This window comes from Ochlerotatus camptorhynchus, unplaced genomic scaffold (genome assembly GCF_037179485.1).
Source record: "Ochlerotatus camptorhynchus isolate MF236.1 unplaced genomic scaffold, CSIRO-AGI_Acam_v1.1 ptg000443l, whole genome shotgun sequence".
Classification (NCBI taxonomy): Eukaryota; Metazoa; Arthropoda; class Insecta; order Diptera; family Culicidae; genus Ochlerotatus; species Ochlerotatus camptorhynchus.
In genome coordinates this window covers 4,253,530-4,278,977 of record NW_027040929.1, presented here as the reverse complement: position 1 = coordinate 4,278,977, position 25,448 = coordinate 4,253,530, and the positions used below count along the sequence as shown (strand labels likewise).

Here is a 25,448-nt window from a genome sequence, read left to right as displayed (position 1 = left end):
GAAGGTTTGAAGACCTTAGATAAAATAATAATGTGTATAATTTGTAGGCACCTGGAATTTTTTTCATCCGACCTGGAAAAACCTTGAAAACTCAGGGAATTTGATTCCTTGGATTGAGTAGACACCCTGATATATTTGGCATGAACAGAAGTTGATGTTGTTCCAATGTTATAATTCATTTTGTATGAATTCCTTATTCATTTTAAACGTATGGAGCGCAAAATACACGCTACTTCTGGATACCTAAACTCAAGTTGAGTAACAGCAAATGATCACATACCACAAGATTCAACGTCTTATGCTGACGTTTCTCGTAAACGGCAAAGCTTCTCCGATCACGACCCCCTGTCAACGGCAACCACCGTCATCTTCGTCAACCGGGCAAATGATTATTAAAATACACGCGTTGCACGGAACCTGCTTCCGAAAGGGGAGGAGGGAAAAATCAGCATCAGCAGCACCAGCCACGCTTGAAGGATATAATTTGCTTTAAATCGGATCGAAATTTCCTATTTGCCTGTCGCTCTAACACAGGGTTTGATTTTGCTCTCGCCATCCGTCGTCGTTCTCCAGCGACCTCGTTCACCCTAGCTCTATAATTTGAACTCGATAATCCTGATAACCTTCAGAAACAGAAACAGAACAACCATATCGACGACGTCGACGGTCGTCAGCAGAACCCCGCGCACCCACCGCCGGCCGTCCTCGTCCTGGTGAGCAACATTCTCTAATTACCGGGAAAAGGGAATCCCTGTGCTACAGCAGTGGATGGGTTTTTTGTTTTCTTATTGCCAAGATGATGCTGCTGCTAGGTGCTGCTCTCTACGTCGAGGTCGTTGATGTTGGTGCTGTTGTTATTGGTCTGGTGGTGAACCCCAGATATGCTTCTTTCTTATATTTTTCGAGGGGTCGAGCGAGGCAGGAGGGGGAAAACTGCACCCGGGGAAAAACAACGAGAACAAGAAATCGCTTCATGTGTTTCGAATGAATAATTTTAATCTTCTAAATTAGAATTGAGGGGAGGAATATCCCCTTTTTGCTGCCAGCTAGGTCTCGCTGGCTCCTGTGCTGCTCTGGTTATCCTGTGCATGAGTGATGATACTTGTGGATGCTATATTGATGCTAGCTGCTCCTTATGAAAGCATTCCATCCGACCCGTGTGCGGTGTATGTTCAGAATTGTGTGCGAGATGAATGAATGAATGAAAGAAAAACGAGAATGCTATTTGCATTCAGTTAGTTGGTCACACAGTGGGTCAGAGGGCTGGTTTTTCTATGTGGAGTCGTGTGCACTTTGGATTAATGTTATGAAGGATTAATTTTGAGATTGGAACCTTGTGGTCTACTTAAAGTTCTATCGTATATCCAAACTAACAGTAATAGTGTTAAAGTATTTCGACTTTTGAACTGAGTCCGTCGAATCTGAGCCTTTTCTTCTTCCTGGGTTTTAAACTCTTGCACGAGCTTACGCTTACGCTTAACTTAGTGTTATTTGAAACATTTCCACAGTTATTAATTGAGAGCTTTCTTAGCTATGCACAGGGAAGTCGAGAAAATGTTCAACCCGAAAGATTTTCTAGACCGGATTGGGAAGCGAATCCAGCTTTTACTAACTTGGCTATCTGAGGCCCCATCATTAGATTGCGTTGGATACACGCAAAACAAATAAACATAAACATATTTATACAAAACCTTCACGAGATGATTGTCTAACCGCAGTATATTTGGAGAAGCAAACCTTTTTTTTCGAAATTCGAGCTAATATATAAATTACAAAATTATTTAAAATACCACATTACAGAATACTGGCAAACATTACAAATTATGCATACTTTTTATGTAAATCAGTAATATAATCTTACATTTCCCGGTTGGGTGTCTTGAGAAACACTAAAAAGGATTTCTTTGTAATTATGCTATTTGGCTTAATCATTGTTTATTTTACCCAATAAATTCCTCGCCACCCACTGTACATCAATGATGGTATACATATATCCATGGAGCGATCCAACTTTTGCACTAAAGAAATGAATATTACGAGTCTACTCAAGTGTATACACAGTATGATGAATGTTGGATTCCTGCCTGTCCCACCCCTCCTTACCAATCATCCTTAGCGGGAAGCATCTTGGGTATCCGAATGAAAATGATACTATTTCTCCCTATTCTCTGTGCAGTTGTACACCTTTCCTCCTGGAAGTTCCCATAGCTCCACCACAACTACCACCTCAGAGCCCCGTGCTCTCACTATTCGGAGTATAGTGCGCCTTTGTGTGGAGAAATGCATGAACTCCCATTATTCCTAAATCTTATTTTTATCCCCAGAACCAAGGACTCTGGTTTTCTCTTTCTCATGTGTTACCCCTCTGGTTAGTTAGTAGCGAGCACCTCGGAGTTTTCCAAAAGATGAGGATATTATCATTATTATTATTATTCTGATGAATTTACTATGCACACAAAGCACCCACCCAACTCATATCGCACTCCTTCCTGGTAGAATAGGATGTAGGTAGGGTAAGATGGGGTAAGATGCACCCCCGGAGCTAGATGATTTTTTCCCAATTTTGAATTCATCAATATATTTCCGTGGATTTATCATGCAGCATTGCTAGTTCAGACATTGAACATGTTCCTTAAAAAAGGTAAGAAAGGTATTTTAACCGCCAAAAAGTCATCTTGCCCCCATTTTACACTACATGATGCGAGATGATGGTTTCGCGATGAGAACGTGGTGCTGGTGCAGTGGTTTGGGAGGTCGCGTATTTGCACAATTCAAATGCAAACAACACAGTAGCTTCGCAAAGCATCAACACACACACACACACACACACACACACACATTCGGAGCGAGCGAAGCTAACAACAACTGTCGGTTGAAGATGTAAATAGAAATGTAAACAATACCGCTCCTTCCAACCATCCGACCACTTCCATACGGTTGTGTTTCGGCAGTCTCTCCGATGGAAAATGGAGAAGAAACGAATGCGAGTGTAACATGGTTCAGCTGGAAAAACGGAGCGGAAAAAGGCCACATGAACCCATGATGAGCATTGCTACCGTATGGTGTGTGGCAGTTGGTGGGTGATGAAATCAGAGGAATACGAGAGGTAGGAGCAAGAGAGGACTCCCGAAGAAAGGCGGGAGAGAGAGCTTAATTGTGTAACGTAGAAGAGTTTTCCGATTGTTTCTGGGAAAAGTGATACAGGACGAAGGAGGATGGCGCATATGGAATTGAAATTCAAATCCGCCTCGTTTCGTTTCCTTGTTGTTGGCCGCCACCACCGCTCGTCGTCATCGTCACTGTGGCCCAATCCGGTGTTGGTGCTTTGTTGTTGTGCCGACTAATATGTTGTTTTTATGACATGAGAGTCGCAGTAGGTGCAAGGCTCGGATGTGTTAATTTTAATACGGTTAATACTTTTGCTGGAAACCATACGGTTCAGTTGATGATGATAAAGGGAGCTACTTTCCTATGTTGGAACTCAAGTATTTGGATCTTTTTTCTTAAGAATTAGAGTAACTGTGGCCCCGTGGTAATTTAACCGGTTTTTTAATTTGAATCCATCTAATCTGCACGCCGTGCAAGCTAAAAATGGCTCAAACGTCATTCAGTGGAATGAAGTGAAGCGAAACAAAACTGCAAATAAGGCTAGGTTTTTCCAAGAAAAAATTCCCGAATATGGGAAAAGTAAAGATTGGATTCACTCAGTCTATTAGTACTACTCCTAGACTGAATAAAATTTTCGTTAATTTCCTCATTTTCCGGTAGATTATTGAGGTCTTCCACAGGAAACCATGAGGCTGAGTTCCTGTACTTTTGGCTATTATGAGTGAACCAAACTCAAATTTGCGTCGTTCTCACTCGCCGTGTACCAGAAATACGCTTTTCTGATGCTCATAGCGTTAATAGAAGTTCCAATTAAAAACAAACCCCGTTAATATGAATGAAGTGTTGTTCAGATTAGCGGGAGTCAACGGTACTTACTTTTGCCTACTTACAAGGTGTTTGGAAATGTTACAATCTTACTTACGATTTTTACTTTCTATTTTTTTTCTATGGGAATAGCTATTTTAAAAGTTTCCTGTGATGAAAGTTTTATGAGAATTGATAATGCTATTTTTTTTCAAAAAGACAGACGTGGGATTGAACCCAAGCCCTTTAGCAGACGCTCGGGTACTGTTACTCCGAATTCGTCAGAAAATTAAAAAAAAAGCTAGGCTGACTTAAATTACAGATATGAGTACTAGGGATTAGAATTCTGTAACTTCGTTAGCTGTAATTCGCTTACAAATATCCCAAACAGTAACCAACGTTAAACACACATACCTAGCTTTGGATAATCACGTCGTTCTAGAATATCCAGAGCATTTATTTGTAATAGCCAACGTTTTAGAAGATATGTGACTCCTAAGATTAGATTTCGCGTCATGTTCTAAAAAACTAAGCTTTAGGTCACAAATGACCTCGTCTAAAAGTGTCGTTCGATGCCGTTATCTCTTGGGAAACATCCACAATGTTCACCTACATTTAAGCATCTGAATCTGAATTCCCTACACAGATTAGGCAATTTGATTTCTCAATTGCAACAATAAAGGGCGAGGACGTCATAATGTATTTAAATGGAATCCTAGATTTGAGTAAATGTTAATTTTCTCCTATTTACCTGCCATCCCTTTCATCAAAAAATCCAAAACAAACCCCTTTTCCCGCAGTCACTTGTTTCTCGTATCATCGGATCAACTCCTCTAATACTCACAACCAAAGCAGCTCGAAAATCGTTACAACGCTTCCGGTCAAGTGCCAGAAGGGATTTTATCATCAGACTTTCAGAGATTTCCATCATCAACATTTGTAAACATTTCCCCACAGATGCGAAAACTGTTTCGTGTGCGGTCCGTCATCAGCAGCAGCGTGCCGACAGCACAGAATCAGTTTCAGCCATCCGGAAGCGTATCGTTCAAACACACTCATAAACCTGATCCCACCATCCCCCTTGGTTGTGTTTCGTGCACTATTTGGTCGTCCTCGTCATAAACATTCAGAAACGATTCAATCCTTTTCCGATAGTCAGACACAAACTCCGGGCCATCATTTCATTAGGGCGAAACTGTTTTTGTTCAACCACCGATTTCTCACAGATAAAAGTTCACTCCTGTAAATTAACGATGCCAGCTGGTAGAGGAAACATTCCTCTACCTCATAGTGTCGTTACTTTACATGTGTGACCATTTATTCGCGAGAAAACGGCGGCTAAAGCCATTGTTTACAAAAGCAAATTTCGACCTTTTTAAATCTTGATCAAGACTTGTTCTTCTTCGATATTCATCCCTTTCCGTGCACCACGAAACGGACCGGAGCGGACTCATATGGGATATAACATTTAAATCAAACCAACCGACCGACAGAGATCGACCGACCTGACACGCCACACCGACACATTGACTACCCCCGTCTCTGCAAGTGGCAGAACATCCTAGTGCGAGCCATATTAGGGATGTCCAGATTATCCAAAACGATAAATTATGTTTGACAAAACCAATTGTCCTTATGACTTAAACGAAACCTATCGAAACTCGTCCTCCCCGATCCTATCTGTTGATCCAGTTCGACAAACAAGAAGCATCTCTCGGGTCTGTCGAAAGCGGATGAATTGAAAGCAGCACATCATCTTCCGTCTAGTACTAGTAAGCCACATCACATCAGCAGGAAAAGCTGTTGAGATGAGGCGATGATAGCATCCCATGATGCCCCGGTGATGGTGATGATGATGATGATGATGATGAGCATGCGGAAAGGAATAACATGAGACAGACAACGGGTGTTTTCCCGACCTGTGCTGCTGCTACAGTAGTTCGGCATGGCATGGCGGCGTGGAACAACGACAAGGTAGTAGACGTGAAAAATAGAGTGGGCGCGCTGTGTACGTTTGATGCGACCGGTGCACGGTGGGTGTAAGGTGGGATGAAATCACCCCGAACTGAACACTGGATCTATCGGGAATGCATTGCAGGACATGTTTGAGAGTAGCATCGTTCCAAGGCTTGAATGAAATGTGAAAACAAAGTGCAACATTAAGCGCAAACGCAAAACTCGCTTCGAGTGACATTTGACTTATATTTATGCACATTTTTTTTTTAAGATCTTATTTAACAGTTTAATCAAACAGTGTGTCGCTTGGAACAATGGTTTGTCTAATCTCAGTAATATTGTCGATATATGAAGTCAATTTTGTATGCTTTTCGAAAAAGAAAATGGAGATCTAAACATGGCGCATTTAGACTGGCCCACAAAAAATAAAATTTCTGATTTTTCACTAGGAAGCCCCTAGATTTGTTCCTTTTGGTGATAAAACCATTCTTTGAAAGTTTCAGCTCATTTGGTTGTAAGATAAGCTGGTGCCAGGCATGGAAAATCATTTACATTAATTTCATGCATTCATTTGCCTCTAACCTTTTTCATCAACAGCATTTCGCAAAATGATGTATGCAGCTTTAGTAGGTTTTGTTATTAGCTACAACTCTTGCTCATAACTCAAATCTGTATCTCTTATACATCACGAGTTAGAGCGGGCAGAACTTGCTACTGTTTTTCAGTGAATGTAAAATACATTCACTGAAAAACAGTAGTGGCTTCTGTTCGCTCTGGTTTGTCATGCAAATGGGCAAATGAATGTGTTAGGTGCAAATGATTTTCCATGCCTGGCTGGTGCTTTTAGTGTGAATTTTGAAAAAAAAATACACCCCTACACTCTTTCGGTCATAAAAAGGTTTCCTTATTCTCGATTTGATTCAGATTTGTAAAACATGTAGTTCAAATAATGAGTAACAACTTTGCTAAAGACTGCATCATGAATTCAGTTAGTTTTATTGATATATTCGCTTTTGAATATATGAACATTTCAACTAAATTCCCTAAATAAACGTTAAACCAAAAGCACCAGCCCGTGTTACGCCAAAAATACCTGAAACCATGATTGGCATATACAGTTTTGGTCACGAACTGCTCATTTGCTAATAACTTTGCACAGAGTTGACGAAACATAGTTCTTTTTGAAGCAGTAGATAGAATAGAGTTTAAGCTTATTATAGATACGTAACAAAAAGTTGATTTCAATTCTAGTAATAAACTATATTTGTTTTTGCGTTGTAAAAATGAAGTGAGAAATGCTCGCTGCACATCGCGCACTTTAAGTGTAAAAATTCATTGGTGTTGGTTCAAATATCAAGATTTACCTACTCTTTGCATATCTAAAGTAAACTATGATCCTAATCTATCAATTACTTTAAAGAACAACAAATTTCAGCAACTGAGTGAAAAGTTGTCAACAAATGAGCAGTTGGTGTGTACAACTGTGCATGCCAAGCATGCCTGAAACATTCAGAGCGTACTTATCACACCTAAAGACACAAGTCTGTGGAAAATATTAATTTTTATTTTTAGTGGTAATCTTATTTTGTTGCAATTTACCAACAAAATACACATATAAATTCAAGAATGAATATTTCCATATTACTAACTTGAATCGTGATGCAATGTTGAGCAATGTTGTTCCTTATAGTTTAAGCTACATGTGCTGACATTCTGGGCTTAATCGAGTTTGCGGAACCAGCTCTGTGCTCTAAAGAGTTATTTATCCATCCATTTCAACCAAAATCCCTATATAAACTTTAAACCAAAAGCGTCAGCTCGTGTTACATCCGAATGATCTGTAATTTTCAGAGAGTGGTTTTCTCACCTAATGGCACAAATCTGCGTAAAATTTCACAGAAATCTGTGAAATAATCTTAGTGTGTAGTTTTGAAACTACTATTGACCCCGCGAGTAAGCACAGGCCCAGAAGCAGTAGCGTCTCCCTTTGCCTCAATCTATTATTATTATTATTTAACTTTATTAATGAGGCTTTCAGCCATGGGCTGGTTCGCCTCCAAGATGCCTCAATCTACCTGTTAACCAACTCTGGCTAATTGACTATAAATTATGTTTACAAATTAAGTTAACAGTTAATAAGTGACGCCGCTGCCCAGATGGGAAATATGCCTAAACCCAATGTCCTGGGGTGGGCAATGAAAACTAATTTTATCCTGGGTCTCGGCGTATAGTAGGGGAGGTTTTCGGTTTAGAAGTCCTAATGAAAGAAACTGAACTTGAACTTTATGGATTTTCATTAGATTAAAGATCAACAAAGACAACAAAATTAACAAGATGGCCAGTTTATCGATGAACTCATACATACTGTCTGTCACTTTCAGTCAGTCTCTATCACTGTTTCACTTTTCAATAAAACACAGTCTCTCAATAAAACAGCAAAAAAGGTTATCTTCCATTTAATTCCACTTAATTAATTTTGGTATCCATGACAGATACGTATTTCGACTATAATGTGCAGTCTTCATCATTGTCATTCCTCTGTTTTATTTAAAGCATTCCGCTAACAACCCAATTTCATTACTTCACAGTCTCTCAAACTTTGATGTTTTTTTGTGGTTTGTTTTGGATCCCCCACGCTGGTGAAAAATGAAAGGGATGCAACAAGTAAAACAAGTGAGGTTAACGTCTTTTCACTGATCTAAATATGGCTGGTAGTGAAGACATTACGTCAAGAAGAATTAGAACTTTTCCAAAATTCAAAGGACATATACTCTAGCGCAGTGCTTGAGCAAAGGTTGAAGCAATGAATGAGCAATACGCAAACCTTTCATCTGTGGTTGGAATTTTTGCTAACAAATTCGTTCGGAACATTTACCTTTGAGCGGTAGATGGTGCGATTGTGCCTTTCTTATGATTGTCAGTCTTCTTGATATGTTGTCTTCGCTGGTACACTTAACTGAAAGCTGGAAAAATGTATAGTTTTTTAAGCTTCGGATGGTGTACTTGTGTGTTAAGAGAAATTTATTTTGATACAGATGAAAACAGTTTTTTATGCACATCATTTCAGATTGCAAACAAGGAGTAGAGTCAAATGTATTTAAATAATGATCGTCTGTTTCTGCCGCATGTTTTAAAGATTTGATACCAGTTTGATTCCTTCAGGATCAAAATGCTTATGCATTAATTCGAAATCCAAAGATGGGATCTTAGCATAATTTTCTGTGAGTTACTTTAATCGTCCATGTGGTGCTGATTGCTACACGGAAAATAAAAATACCCTAAATGTGCGATCGTTTAACTGAAATTTAAGTTGAGCCTCTCACCGGTACACGTTATTGTTGTCAAAACAGGAACAAGAGATTCGTCTCACTATCGTTCAATGAGGTACTACCTAGTCAGCAATTTGAGTCAACTGAACTTAATTTTGGGTAGGAAAAACTTTGTGAGAAAGTTTTTATTTGTACACGTTAATCGCAAACTGTTTACTCAAATTTAGCTTATTGAATGGAAGTTGGGAGATGGGTGAAATGAACTTAATTTTAGGTTGTTTTTCATTTCGGTGTAGAGACTTGAATTTGCGAGACGTAATATAGGGTCAGTCAGACTAGGTGAAGAATTGTAAAAACTCAGGTGGCCAATCGGCGAAAGAGCCACGTGGAGTCGTGGGATTGTATTGACAGGAATGGTCACGAACGATGGCGGGCAGAAAAGATTCCGTGTTACCAATCGGGTGATCTGGTCCAGCAATAGGACCGAGTGCTGCAATAAAAAATGGTCAGTGATGATCCCGTGCAACAAATCGGTTGTTTTGCTTTGGTAATCGGACTACATGGTGCCCACAGAACCGATCAATCAAAAATCGACAAAACCGTTTATATGCTAATTTATATATTTCGATAGCCAATATCCCACGCACTATGAGAAAACGTGAGGGACTTAGCCTGTAGTCATTTTTAAGCATGGGATACATACCACGTAGAGAAAGATCTACCTAAATGAAAAAAATAGTTTGCTAAAATATGTTTAAATATGATGAATAAACAGTTTTAATTGCGATACCATTTACAAAAGCTACGAGAGAGGTGATTCTATACCACACTAGGCACAATTGTGTGCATACTGAGAAATTTGAAATGGATTATTGGCTTTGAAAATGTTAACCGTTCCAATCGACCAACTATCATTCAAATTTAAGTTGTATTTGCTGACACGGGTCGATTTAAAAATGATGTGCACGGTATTAGTTTGCTCCCTCTCTTTTGCATCACGCATTTTCCTATACCAATTACACGTATGGTTTCGAATTTTAGAACACCCCCAACATCCACCCCTTCCAGCGTGGTCGTCGTTATTGAATTGCCCCTATAAGGATGCAGAACGAACGTATGAGCCGTTTGCTACATCAAAAGTGCTCCACAGAGGTAATCCCGATAATCCGATATTGTGCGAAATCATGTGACTGTTCACACGTTTCAGTCCTGTGCAATTGCATTGATTACCATCTAGCCTAGCCGTATGTGAATTTCAAGCCAATTTGCAACCAATTTTCACCCACAATGCAACGGCGTCGAACACCGGGGAAACCGCAGGAGATGGGCGCGAGGGATAAAAGTTAAATAAACAAATATGTACTTCAATGTATAAATAACCGAAACAAAACAAAAACAAAAAGATTAATGTTTTGTTGTGATGTTTTCTGCTCAAATATACAAAATTGGACCGCTAGCAGGCTTGGTCTGATGTTGGCCGCTCATCGAGCTGCTGCACGCTTTTTGCGGATATGTTTCTGAAATGTTCCTACTCGATCCGGGACATAGCTATGAGTAGTAGCAACAGCAGGTTCCCCAATTTAAATATAGGGTAGATGTACCAGTTATGGCTATACGTTCCTATTATGGTGGGCTCCAATTATTATGCCCTATCGATATTCCCATGGTCCATCATTGGAACACACCATAATAGGAATGTATGGCCATAACTGGTACATCTACCCTACCTACATTGGCACACAACACACATGGCATATGGAGCGTTGTGTATGCACCGCATGGTGTGAGCGATTTGAGGGAATTAGTGAGTAGCCATCACCACACGCTACCTGATACTTGTCGGGTCTCCCGATCTAGGCTGACTGATGTTGACAATGAGAGGGAATGGGAAAATTTTGTTTGTTCACCTCAAGTGATTGTAATGCATACACTTTCGTAATAGCGCATGATGCAACAGACTAGCTAACCGTTTTTTTGGGGGTGGAAATCCAAGCTGCGGTTCGATTTACATCCCATTGGGACACGCATGCATGAACCGGAAGACTGATTTTTATGCTTTCGGAAATACCATACGAGAAGTCATTCGTAGATATATCTAAGCATTCGCAAAATTTCAATCAATTTGCACTTTTCTTCACTCGGTGGTTTCCGCAATTTTCCCGCCTCTTCCGGACAGATAGATCGAATATCTGTTGCGAGGGATTGTCCCTCCTCGTATGAAATTCCTCACATAACCAACGTGCACCGCAACGGACGAAAATTTATAGCCATTCCTTTTGCCTTGACCCCTTTTCCATCGCAACCTCAACACTACATCGCCTTCAATAGATATAAACATCATATAGGTATTTGACGTAACGCAGCTTGCATTTCTTTTTCTTTGATTTCACCGACAAGAACATTCCACTTTGTAATATTGTCGCTGTTGTAACGTAACCCGTCATACTCCTAGCATCTTGTATCGCAGGACTATTTCCCGACATGGATTCCCTGACACACCCACCAAACGAAATCTTAGGTGCTCCTCTTACATTTGAGGCGTGTAACAAAATGTTTTTTCAATGACACCGTGTGGAGTATGTTTTTGACGTACCTCGACCATGGTAACTGCACTTGTTGATTAGGAAATGAAATTATTAAAAAAACATTAAATTGTGATATTCACTATTTGATCCAAAGTTGACGTTTACCTTTTGTCAACGGATGAAAGCAATACAAAAGAGATCTAGAAAAACATCACTCAGCGTCAGTGACGAAAGATGGCATCCTGTCTCGCAGATTGTAGGGATAGGAACAACGACACAGTAGTGCCGCTCCTCACATCAGAAGAAGTAGCATGAAAAAAAATACGAACGTAATAGTGTGAATAGGCGGATCGCGAATGTGAGGAGCTTATTCTCGCTCGCAGAAATGTCTGAAGTGATGCTACTTTATGAAAAGGTTTCTAGTTCTCTTTTTCCTGCTCTCTTCCGTATTGTTTCATCTGGATTCTATGTGTGGATGCACTAATTAGCATCATCGAGCAGTGCTGGTAAGATTCCAACTACTTGGAACTTGGGGGTTGAAGGCAGTGTAGTTTTTGTTTTTGTTTTAGCTATACGTAAGAGTAACAGTATATCGCTCGTTGTATAACCTTTTTCATATTGAAAAGATTGAAGTGAAACTTGCGACATATTAAAGATCTAATAAAAAATAGTAGTTTAAAAGCGAAGAGGTGTTTTAATAAAATTTCACAATCTTCAACGTTAAACAATACATATAGGGGTTTTGACCCAATTTCCGTAATACTAATTTAAACCCATGAAAATTGCATTATTCTTTAGCAGATGCCTTCCAAATTTATTTACCTTCACCAATTTTTTGGTAAATTTTGTGGTAAAACCGTTGACTTAATCAAAAAACTGTCTTCAAAAGAATTGTTCACAAAAACATTGCGCATATTATGACAATTACCAATATTTGTCATGGCATACTATGAAAAAAATAAAAAAAACTAACTTTTATTGCAAAAAAGATAGAAGGGTAGTTTTTTTCAGCAAAGTTGTAGTACTCACAAAAATATGAAACTTTGTTGCAGACATCAAATTTGTATGACGAATAGTTTTGAAGATATGAAGCGTTGTTGATGAAAACCCCATTGAATTCAGTTTTTTAAGTATAACCTTTTTTATAACAGTTTTTGAAGTAAACAATGTTCCAGAAAAATGTAAACAACTACAAATACATGGTTTTGCTCAAGACAGTATATGGCTAAAATCATCCCTTTCAAAGTTATAGTACTTTTTACATTTATTTTTCTTAATTTCAGCTGCATATAGGGGAGAAGGTGGCAAACCGGGGCACAGCATCAAGTACCCTTTTTAAAGCTTAGACTCTGTACTACAAAGTAGTGAAAGTTTGGTTAGCGCCAATTCATAAGTGAGTGAATAGGGTCACGTTGAATGTTCACGTGTTTGGCCTTTTTCTATATAAAAATGTCTGTCTCCTCATTTATGACCGGTAAATTACGGATTATAGAAACAGATATTATCAAACTCATCCGTGAACAATAAGGAAATTTTCTCTATAGCGTACAAACAAGTTGTCCAGAATAATTTTTTTCGCATAAAACTCTGACGAAAATTCCAACGAAAATTTTAAAGAAATTTCCCCAAAAAGTTGGATGATACTTCCATGCGAACTTGGAATAAAATTGAAGTCTGGAAAAACTACTGATGAATATTGAAAGAAACTTCCGTGAGAAGAAGGAAGACACTTTCAAACAAAGCCAGAAATATGAGTGTGTTAATTAAGAAAAAAGTTCCAAGAGAAATTAGAAGAATCTTTTCGGGGAAGTTGGAAGTAAGTTCTCAGAGAAGTCTGAATAAATTTACAAACGAGTCTAATGAAACATCAGTTCTCTCGTCAGTTCAGGTCAGAAACTCTCAGTGCAAATTGGTATACTTGTGGGGTTTTTTTTACAGGATGCTTCCGAAGAAATTCGAAAGAAACTTCTGATAGAAGCCAGATGCCCTTCTCGGAGAATCTTCGGAGAGAAGTCAGACGCAATTTTTGGAGAAAGTTTGAAGACAGGAAAAAGCCAGAAGGCCTTGTGGGGGATGTTTGAAGAAACATTCGGGATAAATCAAAATAATCTTCCAGGAGAAGTTAACAGAAAATTTCAGACGACGCCCAGGGTGGCTAGCAAACCGGGAATACCGGGAATATCGGGAAATATCCAGGAATTTGAAAAGTAACCGGGAAAAACCCGGGAAAAACCCGGGAATTCGATGAGAGAATCGGGAAATATAAATTAACCATACCATAGGAACAAATTTTTACACCAGAATTTCAGAATAAACCTTAAAAACAGAGTGATTCTTTACCAAATGAATGTCTTGCTCTAGTTGCTGCATAATTTTCTTCAGTTTCTCGTCTCACTCAGCAATATTTAAAAAAACAATTGTCTCTATTATAGAGATTTTCAGCCTTAGTCAATATTTCAGTCTCTTATCAATATTTCAAATTGATTTTTGGAAGCAAATATTTGTAAAAACCGATACTGATTTATTCTTTTCCGGGGTTTTAATTTTTCGTTACTCAAAATTCTCATGATATGAATTCTAGAATTAATTTGGAATTCTGGTCTGAATTATCATGGATTTTTTTTATTAATCAGAAAACACTCCGCGTAATAATTGTTGGAATTTCTTTGAAACCCCTTTTAAGAATTTGATTGGAATCCATCTTAGAATTCCCTTGAACCCATTCGGCAACTTTGATTCTTTTGAAAATCGTTTCAAAAATTTCTTTTACCTCTATTCAAAACAGCAGAAATCTTTCGAGATTTTACTTAGAAACCCCTTGGAGTATTTTAAAGAATTTCTTTATAATTATCAGCAATTTATTTGCAATCAATTATGTTGGAGCTCTGTGATGAATTTTTCGCTCTAGGGTTGAGATTATTGTTCGAACACTCTTAGAACTCTGTTTCTTGTTGAATTCTGATCATAATTCTATTGGAATTCTTCTTAAAATTTTTGTCATTTTCCTCACGATCCCCATACAAATCTCCTCAGAATCACGTAGGAAGTTTACTTAAAGTTTTGTTTCTCACAACTCCTTTACGTAACAATTTAATTTAGAAATTGCATTCTTTTCCACAGAAATCCCTCCAAATTCATCTAACAATTTTTAAGGAGTTCATGTCAGAATAATTCTGGAATTCTGCTCAGAACTTCTGCTTCAAAAACTGTGTGGGAATCCTTCTCAATATCTGTTTGAAATCAACACTTTGAATTATTTTAAATTTTATCAAAAATTCCAGGGTTTGTCCGCAAGATTCTACAGATTGTTCTGTAATTTGTTATAACCCTTAAAAGGTTTCCAACTCTCAGAGCGTGACAATTATGAAACCACGACTCATAAGTATGATTTTATTTCATTTTATTTCAAATCTGTGACCTTCAAAAATTTTCAAAATCTCTCAATTTAATTATTTTTTCTCCAAATCTAGCATCACGAAGATTGTTATCAATCACAAATTTTGAAGAAAAGTTATAGTTTCAGACTATACACAAATTTCATAAACCCAGAATCTTGGGAATCTTCTTAAATTACATATTTTTATCCTTTCAGTAAATTCCTTTCAGCACGTTTTAAAAAATGCGTTCAATTTCGTTTTTTGTTTAATATTAACAATCGGGAAATTTTTAAGATTTGAACCGGGAAAAAACCGGGAATTTCAAAATGAAAATTCACCGGCCACCCTGACGCCTGATGAAACTTCTGGGAGATATCGAAGAATCTTCCAAGGCAAGTTAGAATAAACTTTAGAGAAAGGTAAGAAAAAACTACCTGTCATTTCGAAAGACAGATCCAGGGGAAGACAGAAGTCGGAACAAACTTCCAAGTGAAATCTATAAAACTGATAGGGGAAACTAAAAGGACTTCTGTAACAAACTCTCGGAAAAATCTGAAGAAATGTCCAGGAAAAGTTGAAAGGTGACTTTTGAATGGACCATTCAACAGAAGTGAAATAATGAACATCCTGGTGACCTTAATGTTATAACTGGTCACTGAATAATATTGTCTCTCGTTTCCCGTGGATTACAGGAAATACCTTAAGCTATTTCCCGATTCCAGAAGTACCAGGTAGCCAGACGTGTTTGGGAAGTAGAAACACTGTTTTGAACGAAAATAATTTTTGATTTGCTTACAGATGTACGACGGAAATTAGCGCCGCACGATTGCAGACGTTAACGCCGACGCTATTGACGGTTATCAATTAACAACTCTGGTTTTAACCTACCTATATACAAGGTGTAAATAAAATAGGTCTTTTGGTGGTGTTAGCTTATATGGGAAAGCTAGTATTTTTGAAAAATTGATGCTCGAATCCATTCTTTACAAAAGAACTTACGACCATTTCACTATTCTTCCTCGATATTTTCCTTTCCATCTCAAATAGTCAAGTATAAGGACTGTTCACTTTATAAAACGGACACACACTTTCAGTAACAATTTATGTGATTGTCTACTTAGCTGAACGCTTTCTTGGGCAAGCTCTATTTCTAAGCTGCATAGCAACATTTGTGAACAATACATTAGAAGTAGCCTGTATTTTTTACAATATTTTAAATTACGTTTGCTCTAAAATGCAATTAACAACATGTTTCGTACTCATATCGATGCAGCTGGAACACCTGGGTGAATTTTTGATTTGTGTCAAGCCAAATAATTTTTTTTGTAATTTAAATTCTCAATAATTCCATTTGAACAATATAGAAGCACCCAGCTAGGATTAAGAATATTAAGATCAGTTTTAAACAACAAGGTTCATGTACAGGATGAAATTTTCCAACCAATAATAACTGATCTTTTATCTATTATTATTATTGCAAATTTGATAATTAATCTTTATAAGCTCTGATCTCAGATGTACTGTTCGAATGTAACGTTACAAAAAGTTTAGAAAGCTATTCACTGACCATTTATTTTACTTATAACATTATTTGATTAGAAACCTCCAAGCTGAAATTTTCTTTAAAGCTACCAAAGCGATATTCTAAATCAAAGTAGGAAATAGAAAACAACAAAATTTTAGATAACTATACTAGATTACATTTATTTTTAGTAATTTTGCTACAAGATTGTCAAGTTTGCCCGGTCAAAAGAAAAGAAAGTACAGTCATCATACGCTGATTAGGACGCAACTGCAACCCATTTACCGACTGACATTCGATAGTTGGAAATGTTTCAAAACTGAAAAACTGTATGCAAAATAGTTCTCTAAATCCTTTAAAAATTATAACAATGCTTTAGTTTGCTACAACTACGTGGCTAATAACTACTTTTTAGTTGAGATGTCATGCAATTTGTGAACTCCTAACTTAAAAACACTCCAACGAGAATGACGATTTTTTACCACATTTACGACCTGGGAACGTTTTCTCAAGCGTTAATGTAAATTGGGAATTCAGAATAATCCAGATTCAGATTTCAGATTTCAACCGTAACCTTATTACTGCGATTGTCAGTAACATCACCCAACGGAGGTTTGTAAGATTTTCTTACAGTTTTGCATATATGATTTATATAATCTGTAGTAAATTACCTCGTAAGGTAGCAGACTTTTCAATGAATTATGTAGAATTAATTTTATCTAATTTAATAAATTCGATTGATTTGTATGGAATATTGCCAATTTACGTGATATTCCGTTCAATTAACATGAATTATAGTGTACAATTCAGGTAAATCTGTGTCGCAGAAATTTACATTTTTTTTAGCACTGTTCGTATTAAAATGTTAACTCAGGATGTTTACAACAGTCTGATATACGAACTACTTTATAGGACTACTGGGTATAGGAAATCAATTAAGTATTGGCCGTGAATTCTAGATATAAAATCTTGATTAATATAATAGGATTACATTGAACGGGAATGCATTGAAAAATATCTCCGAACCTTCTGCATAACTAATTTTATTTACATTGCAGTACATTTTTAGGCTGTTGCCATATTGACGCGGAACTCGAAGCGAAGCGTCAAATCGAATGTAAGGAATAATATCAATAACAAAAATTCCTTTGCATGGGCGACGTAACGCTTCGCTTTTCGCGTCAGTATGACACCGGCCTTACGCCCAGTTTTTAGCTTTGAGTTGCTTATATCGGTGAGATCTCGTCATGAAATGCATACGTGTATGTTGAAGCATGAATGTATGTGCCCGACTGGATTGTAGCGCAGCTCCACCTCCAGCTGTCCTGGCCGGTCATGCACAGAAAACCGTGCAAAGGGGCTGTCCATAAATAACGTTAACAGTTTTTTTCGAGATGTTGATCCCCTCTCCCTGCGTAGGCACCAGCTCACACATTTTTTTTTTATTTGTTAAGGACCTTAGACACTCGCCAACCCGTCCCAAACTGGCTATGTAGTTTATGGACTGCCACAAACGCGTATTATAATATGTCACTTGACATATTTTCCCGTTCAGCGGGTTCTGGCTCTGGCTTTTATTTTTCCCTCTATTGCGCGCACAAGTACACACATCTCTTCATGTCGTCGTCGTCGTCGTCGTCATCATCGTGGATGGGAACATAGTACTTGCTCTGATACTCGAGCCACTACAGGAGAAAGGAGTTGATGCACACACTTCCACCATGCACTAGCTAGCTGTGTCGTCTTGTGCAGCATTTCTTTTCTTTCACCCGGCACTTTCCCACAGGCAATGGGTAAAAAAAGACGGTGATAGGTTGACGTTTTCCACCACCGACCGTTTCATTCAGTTTGCCTATTTTCCTTGCATTCATCCTGTGGCATGGTTTTGTTCTAGCTTGACTCTTTCAATTCAGCATTTTCTCCAGCATTGCTTCCTATGTGTCTTTGACTATTATTTCCAGTTGGGATAGAATAAGAAAACTTTTGTCGTCAGTTTCCTACTGGCAGAGGGTGAAGGGGGGGCAGAGAATCCACCTACATCGCCCACTTGTTCATTCATTTCTCCCTTTGAGAGCATCCCAGGACTGCAGCTGCATTATGCATATTTGTGTATAAATTCTGTAATATTTATTTGTTTTTCCATGACACATGGCGAAGATGGGTGCCGTTGTTTTCGTTGCTTAGCCCCAGCACAGTCTCCTGCGCCCAACCGAACTCAGATGTTATTCACCATTTTGCAAGCAAAGCTATTTTTGTGACATTTTTAAGTTTAGTAGTCAGTGAATTGCATCTGCTCGGGAAATGATTGTCTGGCTGTGATGTAATTTGTTTGTCCTTGTTTCCATGGAAATGTGCACAGTAGGAAACCATGCGCTCCCATTATTGGGGAACAAGCATTAATGCAAACAGGGGGGTCTCAGATAGCCTAGTCGGCAAAGGCGGGTTCGATTCCCGGTCCGGTCGAGGAAGTCTTTCGGGTTGGAATTTTTTTTGACTTCTTTGGGCGTAGAGTAGCATTCTGCTTGGCACACAATATACAAAATTATGCATAGGTGTTGGCATAGAAAGTTCTCAATTCAAAACTGTTAAACTGCATCTAGAACACTTAGTTGAGAGCCGACAAAACGCTCACTACAAAAGTGTAAAAATCCTAGAAGAAGAAGATTAATGCATAAGTTTCATAACAAGGAGGGAGGTCCTCAGAAGTTATGACCGGGTATGTATTAGGTATAGAAAAAAACGCTACGAGAGTAGAGATGGTGATCCAAAATGTAGTAAGTCATATATGGATGGTCCTTTACAAGACAATCTTAAGGTATTATCAATTGTTATCAATTGATATTAATAATGCTTTCACCAAACTGTTACAAAAATTAAAAATAAAATACCGGATTCCTAGAAAACTAGTTTGAATATAAATTACATTGTAACCAGGACCAAACATACAAGCGTTCATACGTAAAACGCTTCATTCCGACTTCCCCAGTGAGGCCCCTGGTTTTCATAGGAACGAAACTTTTAACACAAGAGCTCAATTATATGGATTTTATAGAGGTGTAAGACAGTCCAAGTATTACGTCACGCTCTAAGAGGGCTTGGGCTTAGAACTCAGTGACAAGCAATGCATAAGGCATAGGAAAAACGAAGAGCAGGGGAGTCTAATTGTTCCTAAATTTCGTGTAACGGATCGGATCACGGATTCAGAGAAGCCAAACTACAATTTTGATTCCATGGAAAAGGGCTCTGAGCTTCCGTGAATAACCAAACCAACTTTCCATTAATCGTAATGTAGAGGATAGGTTTATATAATATATCTGCTATAATTCATAAATTCACCCAGAATGTTCCAGCCACCGCCTGTTGGTACAAAACGACGAGGGTTCACTGATTTCGAATCCTCTTATCGTTATTATTATTATTGAACCTAATCTCGCGGTACGAATTCCCAGTGCAGCAACTCGTATTCAGCTCGAACTGCACTCCACTCACAACCGATATTTCCATATCATTGCAAATTGAAATCTCGATTGATTGCAAAAAAGCAAACGTCACCGATCCTAATGACTGCGCGCTCGTGAAAGTACATTCATCAGACGACTGCAAAGTGCATCTCCAACTGCTTTTCCAACTTCCACGATGTGCACACGTGTTTGCGTATGTATGAGTGCATGCAGTGCATCCGCCAGGCAGGCCTTATTTCAAACATCCACCCACCCATCATCCACGGCGGAATACCATTACCGCACATTACCGACTTTGAGTGCGCTTCGCTGGCTGCATGAGAAATGCTTACCTCTGCCAATGTGCTGCACGGTGGCATTCCCTTCGATCCATCACGACAGATTTTATTGTGCGTATACCAACCGACGAGCAAGCATCGTCCTTGTGAAATGCACCTGTGCTCCATGGGTGGGGGAGAGGGAATGACGGATAAAGTCTCCCTATCCGACCCACCCTCTGGCATACTCCATCCGGATAAGGAAAGAATGAACAGAGCAAACGTCAAGGTATAAATAACAGGTTACAGGCTTTCAACTGGATTGAACGAAGGATGAAATAAAAAGAGGCCATACCTGCTACTACCACTCAACAGCATCAGCATCAACGGTGCAACGTCTCGTCCAGTGTCGGCGTGCCAAAGGATCTGGGAATGGATAGATTGTCCTATACGACAGACACCCGGCTTCGGGGTGAAGTAAAAAAGTCGTATTAACACGTTAGGCTAGTATGATTACTAACTGCTGACGTTTTCATTTCCTATTCTCATTTTTTCACATCCCACTCGGGTTCAGGAAAGGGCTCCTTTTTCTACGAAGAGGGCCTTTTCCCAGCTTCCAATGATGGACCACATTCAGCTGCTCCCATGGCTCCAATGAAATGTTCATGTTTGTGTATGTGTGTATGTCAACTTGTGGTGTGTTGAACTGGTTTTAGTGCTGTTGTTGATGTCGCTGAGGTTCCCTACAAGATATTCGTACACCACCCGGTCGGTGTGCCGGGTGGGTGTAAGACTGCGGGAAAACAGGTGGTTTCTGCTCGCATGTTGTTGGTGTAGGTTCGTTATAAAATGACGACGACGATGACGGCAAGTGCAGCATAAAGAAGAAGAAAAACGACAAGTCCTCCGCACCGGGGTGCAGCAGCATTGTAAGTGAACTATAATCAAATAGATTGTTGGGATGGAGTTCGGGATCGGGAAAATAGGGTGGCATAAAAGCGAAGAAGAGTACAAACGGCGGCGGAGGGTGAGACGACTTCCTAGGAAATAATATGTCGAATGATGGAAACCGAGAAAGCAATGTGAAACTCGGTGAAACCAAGTTGTGTACGATCCAATTTATATGTACTTTTTCATTTAAAAATAGTCGCTTTCATTAGTTGGAGAGGACTCGGTTGGATTTCTTTCTTTCCGTCAATGCTTTTCATCGTATAACATTGAGCGGTGTGCTTCCTGTTCCTGAGCCATAAGGTTGCGCTCCGGTTGGTTGCCTGCAGAGGTAAATCAGCGACATTTATAATGGGGAAAAATCACTAGCATTTACCACAGTGGAGCGCAAGCAGGAAAATTACCGTTCTGACCCTTTTCTATAACGATGGGATGCCATTAGTTTCAAGAATGTAATTGTACAATCTATCAACTGTTGAGAAAGCGATACAATGAGAAAAAATGCCATTCATGAGAGGCTTTTGATACGAAATACAGTTTCCGATTTGTTTCCATGTCCAATCATTTCGAAAGTTGTTATGTGGTTAGTTATGAAATCATTTTAAAATCGGCCGTGTTTATCCGATCTTTGTAGAATTATTGGCATCACGTGAATCAGTTGAACATGGTCAAACACCATTAATTTTCACTATAAATCGATAGCTTGCTACTTGTAAATTCACTTCCGTCGTAAGTTACTGATCTTTTTCTGCAAATAGGAAACTCTTGATATTAGAAAACTCACTCGCTTACGCTTTCCAGTAAAATCGTTTATATCTAATAAGGAAATGCTATCCCTTTTATGTCAACCAACATATACTTTAGTGAAATACAATTAACTTCCTAGAAACAACGTCAGTTTTTTTCTTCTGCTTATAATCGCTAGCCTAATCAGAATAGGAGCGGTAAAGGTCCGTTTCCCAATTTATTCAAGATTTTTTTAAGATTAGAAATCTTCTCCACTTTCCTAGACAGAGATGCAGGCTTACACAGAAAAGAATTCTGAATTTTAACTATCGCGTAAAATCTCCCTTCGTTTAATACTATACTTGACGTAAACAGTGCATTTACAAACTTGCATATATAGCGTTAATTTTATGTGTGCTATATTTTACAGAAATTTACATGAATTTTTCGAACAATGTAGAGAGTAATCTTTCGCTTAACAACTGTGTAAAATTCCCGAAAAACATTGAATTGAGGACATTCGTAATGTTCCAGTTGGGTCGTAATTGTCAAGAAAAAGATCCAAATAGTGATCCAATCAACCACTCTCAATCTCAATTTTCCAATTGCGTATTAATGAGTCCATTGCCATGACAGACAGCTGCCCCCTACTGGAGTCGAGTTCAGTAACACTCTAATTAAATTTTCAATCTGCTGACATTTGCACTAGCTGCAGATTTGTAGTCTACGCACCAAGAACAGCAAGAAGCACCATCCATCCGAGAGCGTAATCATCAAGTCAAATAATCACTGGAGCTTAATTTCATAAAATTTGTTTAAACTGTGAACCCCCACTGGTTGGCTGATTCCGTTCGACTGGTTAGGAGTCAAGCTGAAGACAAAAAGAAGCGCACTCATAACGAAATCAATCCCTTCGCCCTACAAACCTACGGTGCGCGGACCGGAAAATTGTATAGGACAATGCCAAGCACTGTTCCAGCTGTGATCGAATCGAACAGGCGAATCCAGAGTCCAGATGACAAAGTTATTGACAATGACATTTATTAGATTTTACAAGTGGAATTTACAGCAGCTCTCTTTCTCTCTCTCTCTCTCTCTCTTTCTCTTACTTCAGTATGAACGATTGCCTAATCGATAATGGCAATTGGCCGGATCCTTATCTATTTTTGTTTCCGAATGCACAAACCTACTGAAATGATTATTTAGCTAACGGACTAACTTCAAGCGTTCGCAGTACATACAGAAGCAAAACGAGCAAATCACTGTTGGTCGTCCTTTTTTATTTGCATTTATGCTTTCCCATTTCGCTCCGATGGCCTTGGTATGATGCTTCTCCATCATTATGGACGTGGACCAGGGACGGGAGGGTGTGGATGCGGAAGAAAAAGCGTTGACGAATGCCAGAGCGCAGCTATCCATCGCGACTAACAAGGCGCCCTTTTCGCTACCCTTGACAACTGGCGACGAAGCGAAATTTTTAATGAGTATTTACCGAAAGCATCAAATCAACGTGCTTGTTTACAATACTGATTTATGCTATTTATCTACACAGCACCGGTTGACTGACTAACTTACGCTACATGCTAAACTGGTAATTGTGATGATGTTTATAATGTGCCAAACTCACCCGCTAAAGATTGAGCCAATGTTCTGTTCCGCCGGAAGACAGCTTTCATTTTCATATCGTTTCGAACTCGAATTTTCTCGATTTGTGTGCCAAACTAGGATTCACGTTACGTTTCCTCTCATCATGCAATATTATTTAACTAGTCAAACGATGCAACCATTGGCCATATAACTAATTTAGTTCTCAAAGAGAGTCAATCGAATTTGCCAAAAAATGTAAGTTCTACCAAACAAGAGGGTTATTTTAGATTTGTAATCAACAAAAAGCAAAGAAATACTCGAATTTCAAAATACGGGAGGGCAATCAGATTGTTCTTTATCGATACAGGGACACCTTGATCGTCGGAAGATCTCCTACTTTCAAAAATATAGTCAAAGTCTGTTTTTTATAGAGAAACACTCAAACCAAGCAACAAATATAATTATTGTCGATATATTTACATTATCATTTGAAGACCACCAAAAAACTATGATGCAATAGTAGTTATTATTGAAGAAAAAAAAGCATAAGACACATACACACAGTGAAACCAAATAAGTAACATTGGATAAAAAATGTATACCTACATTCTCGGATAAAGCAAGCAGCAGAAATTTGATGACAAACACTTGATACCGGACAAGTATTAAGTGAATAAATAAAATGATCGAATTTATCATAAAGTAATTATTTAAAATAATAACTTTTTTATTTTCCGTTTTGGTAAGACTTAAGTAAAGTAATAGTTTAGCGAAGGAAAAAGGTCAATATTATTGAGGAAAAAACCACGAGAAAAATCAATTAATAAACCCAAACTAATGTGCAGCATTAAACATAGCGATCCGAGTAAAAGAAAACATCACAGAACAAACAATATTTATTCAAGCAAACAATAACAGACAATTTATACCAGTCACCGAAAAGAAAAATAAAACATTAACTCCCAAAACAAAACCAACCAACATAAAAATAAAAACGCAACGGTGACGCAGGATGGCAAAACCAAGAATCGTGAACAGGCGGATAACATGAGGTAACACAAAAAAGAAAGCAGAGAATATGCTATCGAGATGAAACCAGAAGAAGAAAATATTTGTGCATAAAAATAGAGCTATATATACAAACATAAACTGTAAAACCACTTTAGAAGAACACTGTACATGTTATTGTAATCATTTAAAAAATGCGCTCGCTTGTGGATTATTTATTGGGTAGAGAAACTCCTTGACAACATTCCACCCCGTGGAAGCAACCGATGATCATCTCTTGTAAAAGTCTCAATTTGCTTCAATTGTCTACCAGTTCCAGCCTGAATTAATCAACAAGGTAAGTCACCGAAAAGGCGTCTGAAATAAAATATCACATTTCCTGGTGCGTTGTTCACATGAATATTTATTTTCCCAAAAACTTTATTACATGGTTAAAAATCTGAAAAATCTTTTGCTGATCAAAATAGGTACCGTACCACACGCCGGACGATTTATTAAACCGGACTTTTTTTTTTTAATTCACAATTACATCCACTTTGCAACATACTAATTATGTTAGATGAGTACAGGATCATTATATAATTTACGAGGTATTTAGATCATAAAGTTTGCTTAATTTAGAATTTGGTTGCACAAAATAGGTCATTTCTCCAAGAGGAAATAACATACATAGACGCTAAAGGGTATCATTTTGTAGGTTTTTTATTCAGCTTTATGAGAAAAACAATTCACCGGTTTTTTGGATGAGTTTTCGAACTTTTCGTTGAATATCTCCCAGCATGTCTTGCACAGTAGTACTGTCAACCTTGGCTGCCATATTGTTTCCACCACTTCTCCAAATCAGATGGTGTTTTAATTGTTTTGCCATATTTCTTCAATTTACGCCCAGCATTTTTCGAT

At 38.4% G+C, this 25,448-nt stretch overlaps 1 protein-coding gene across 1 annotated transcript in view; it reads left to right on the top strand.

The window, feature by feature from the left end:
- The window catches only part of LOC135711872 (protein pangolin, isoforms A/H/I/S-like), a 46,821-nt gene extending 22,111 nt beyond the window's left edge, over positions 1-24,710 (top strand). The window contains exon 3 of the mRNA XM_065234848.1: positions 23,068-24,710. Within this exon, the coding sequence (XP_065090920.1) occupies positions 23,068-23,146 (79 nt within the window). The 3' untranslated portion in view covers positions 23,147-24,710. The remainder of the gene's footprint in view (positions 1-23,067) is intronic.
- The last annotated feature ends 738 nt before the right edge of the window (positions 24,711-25,448 follow it).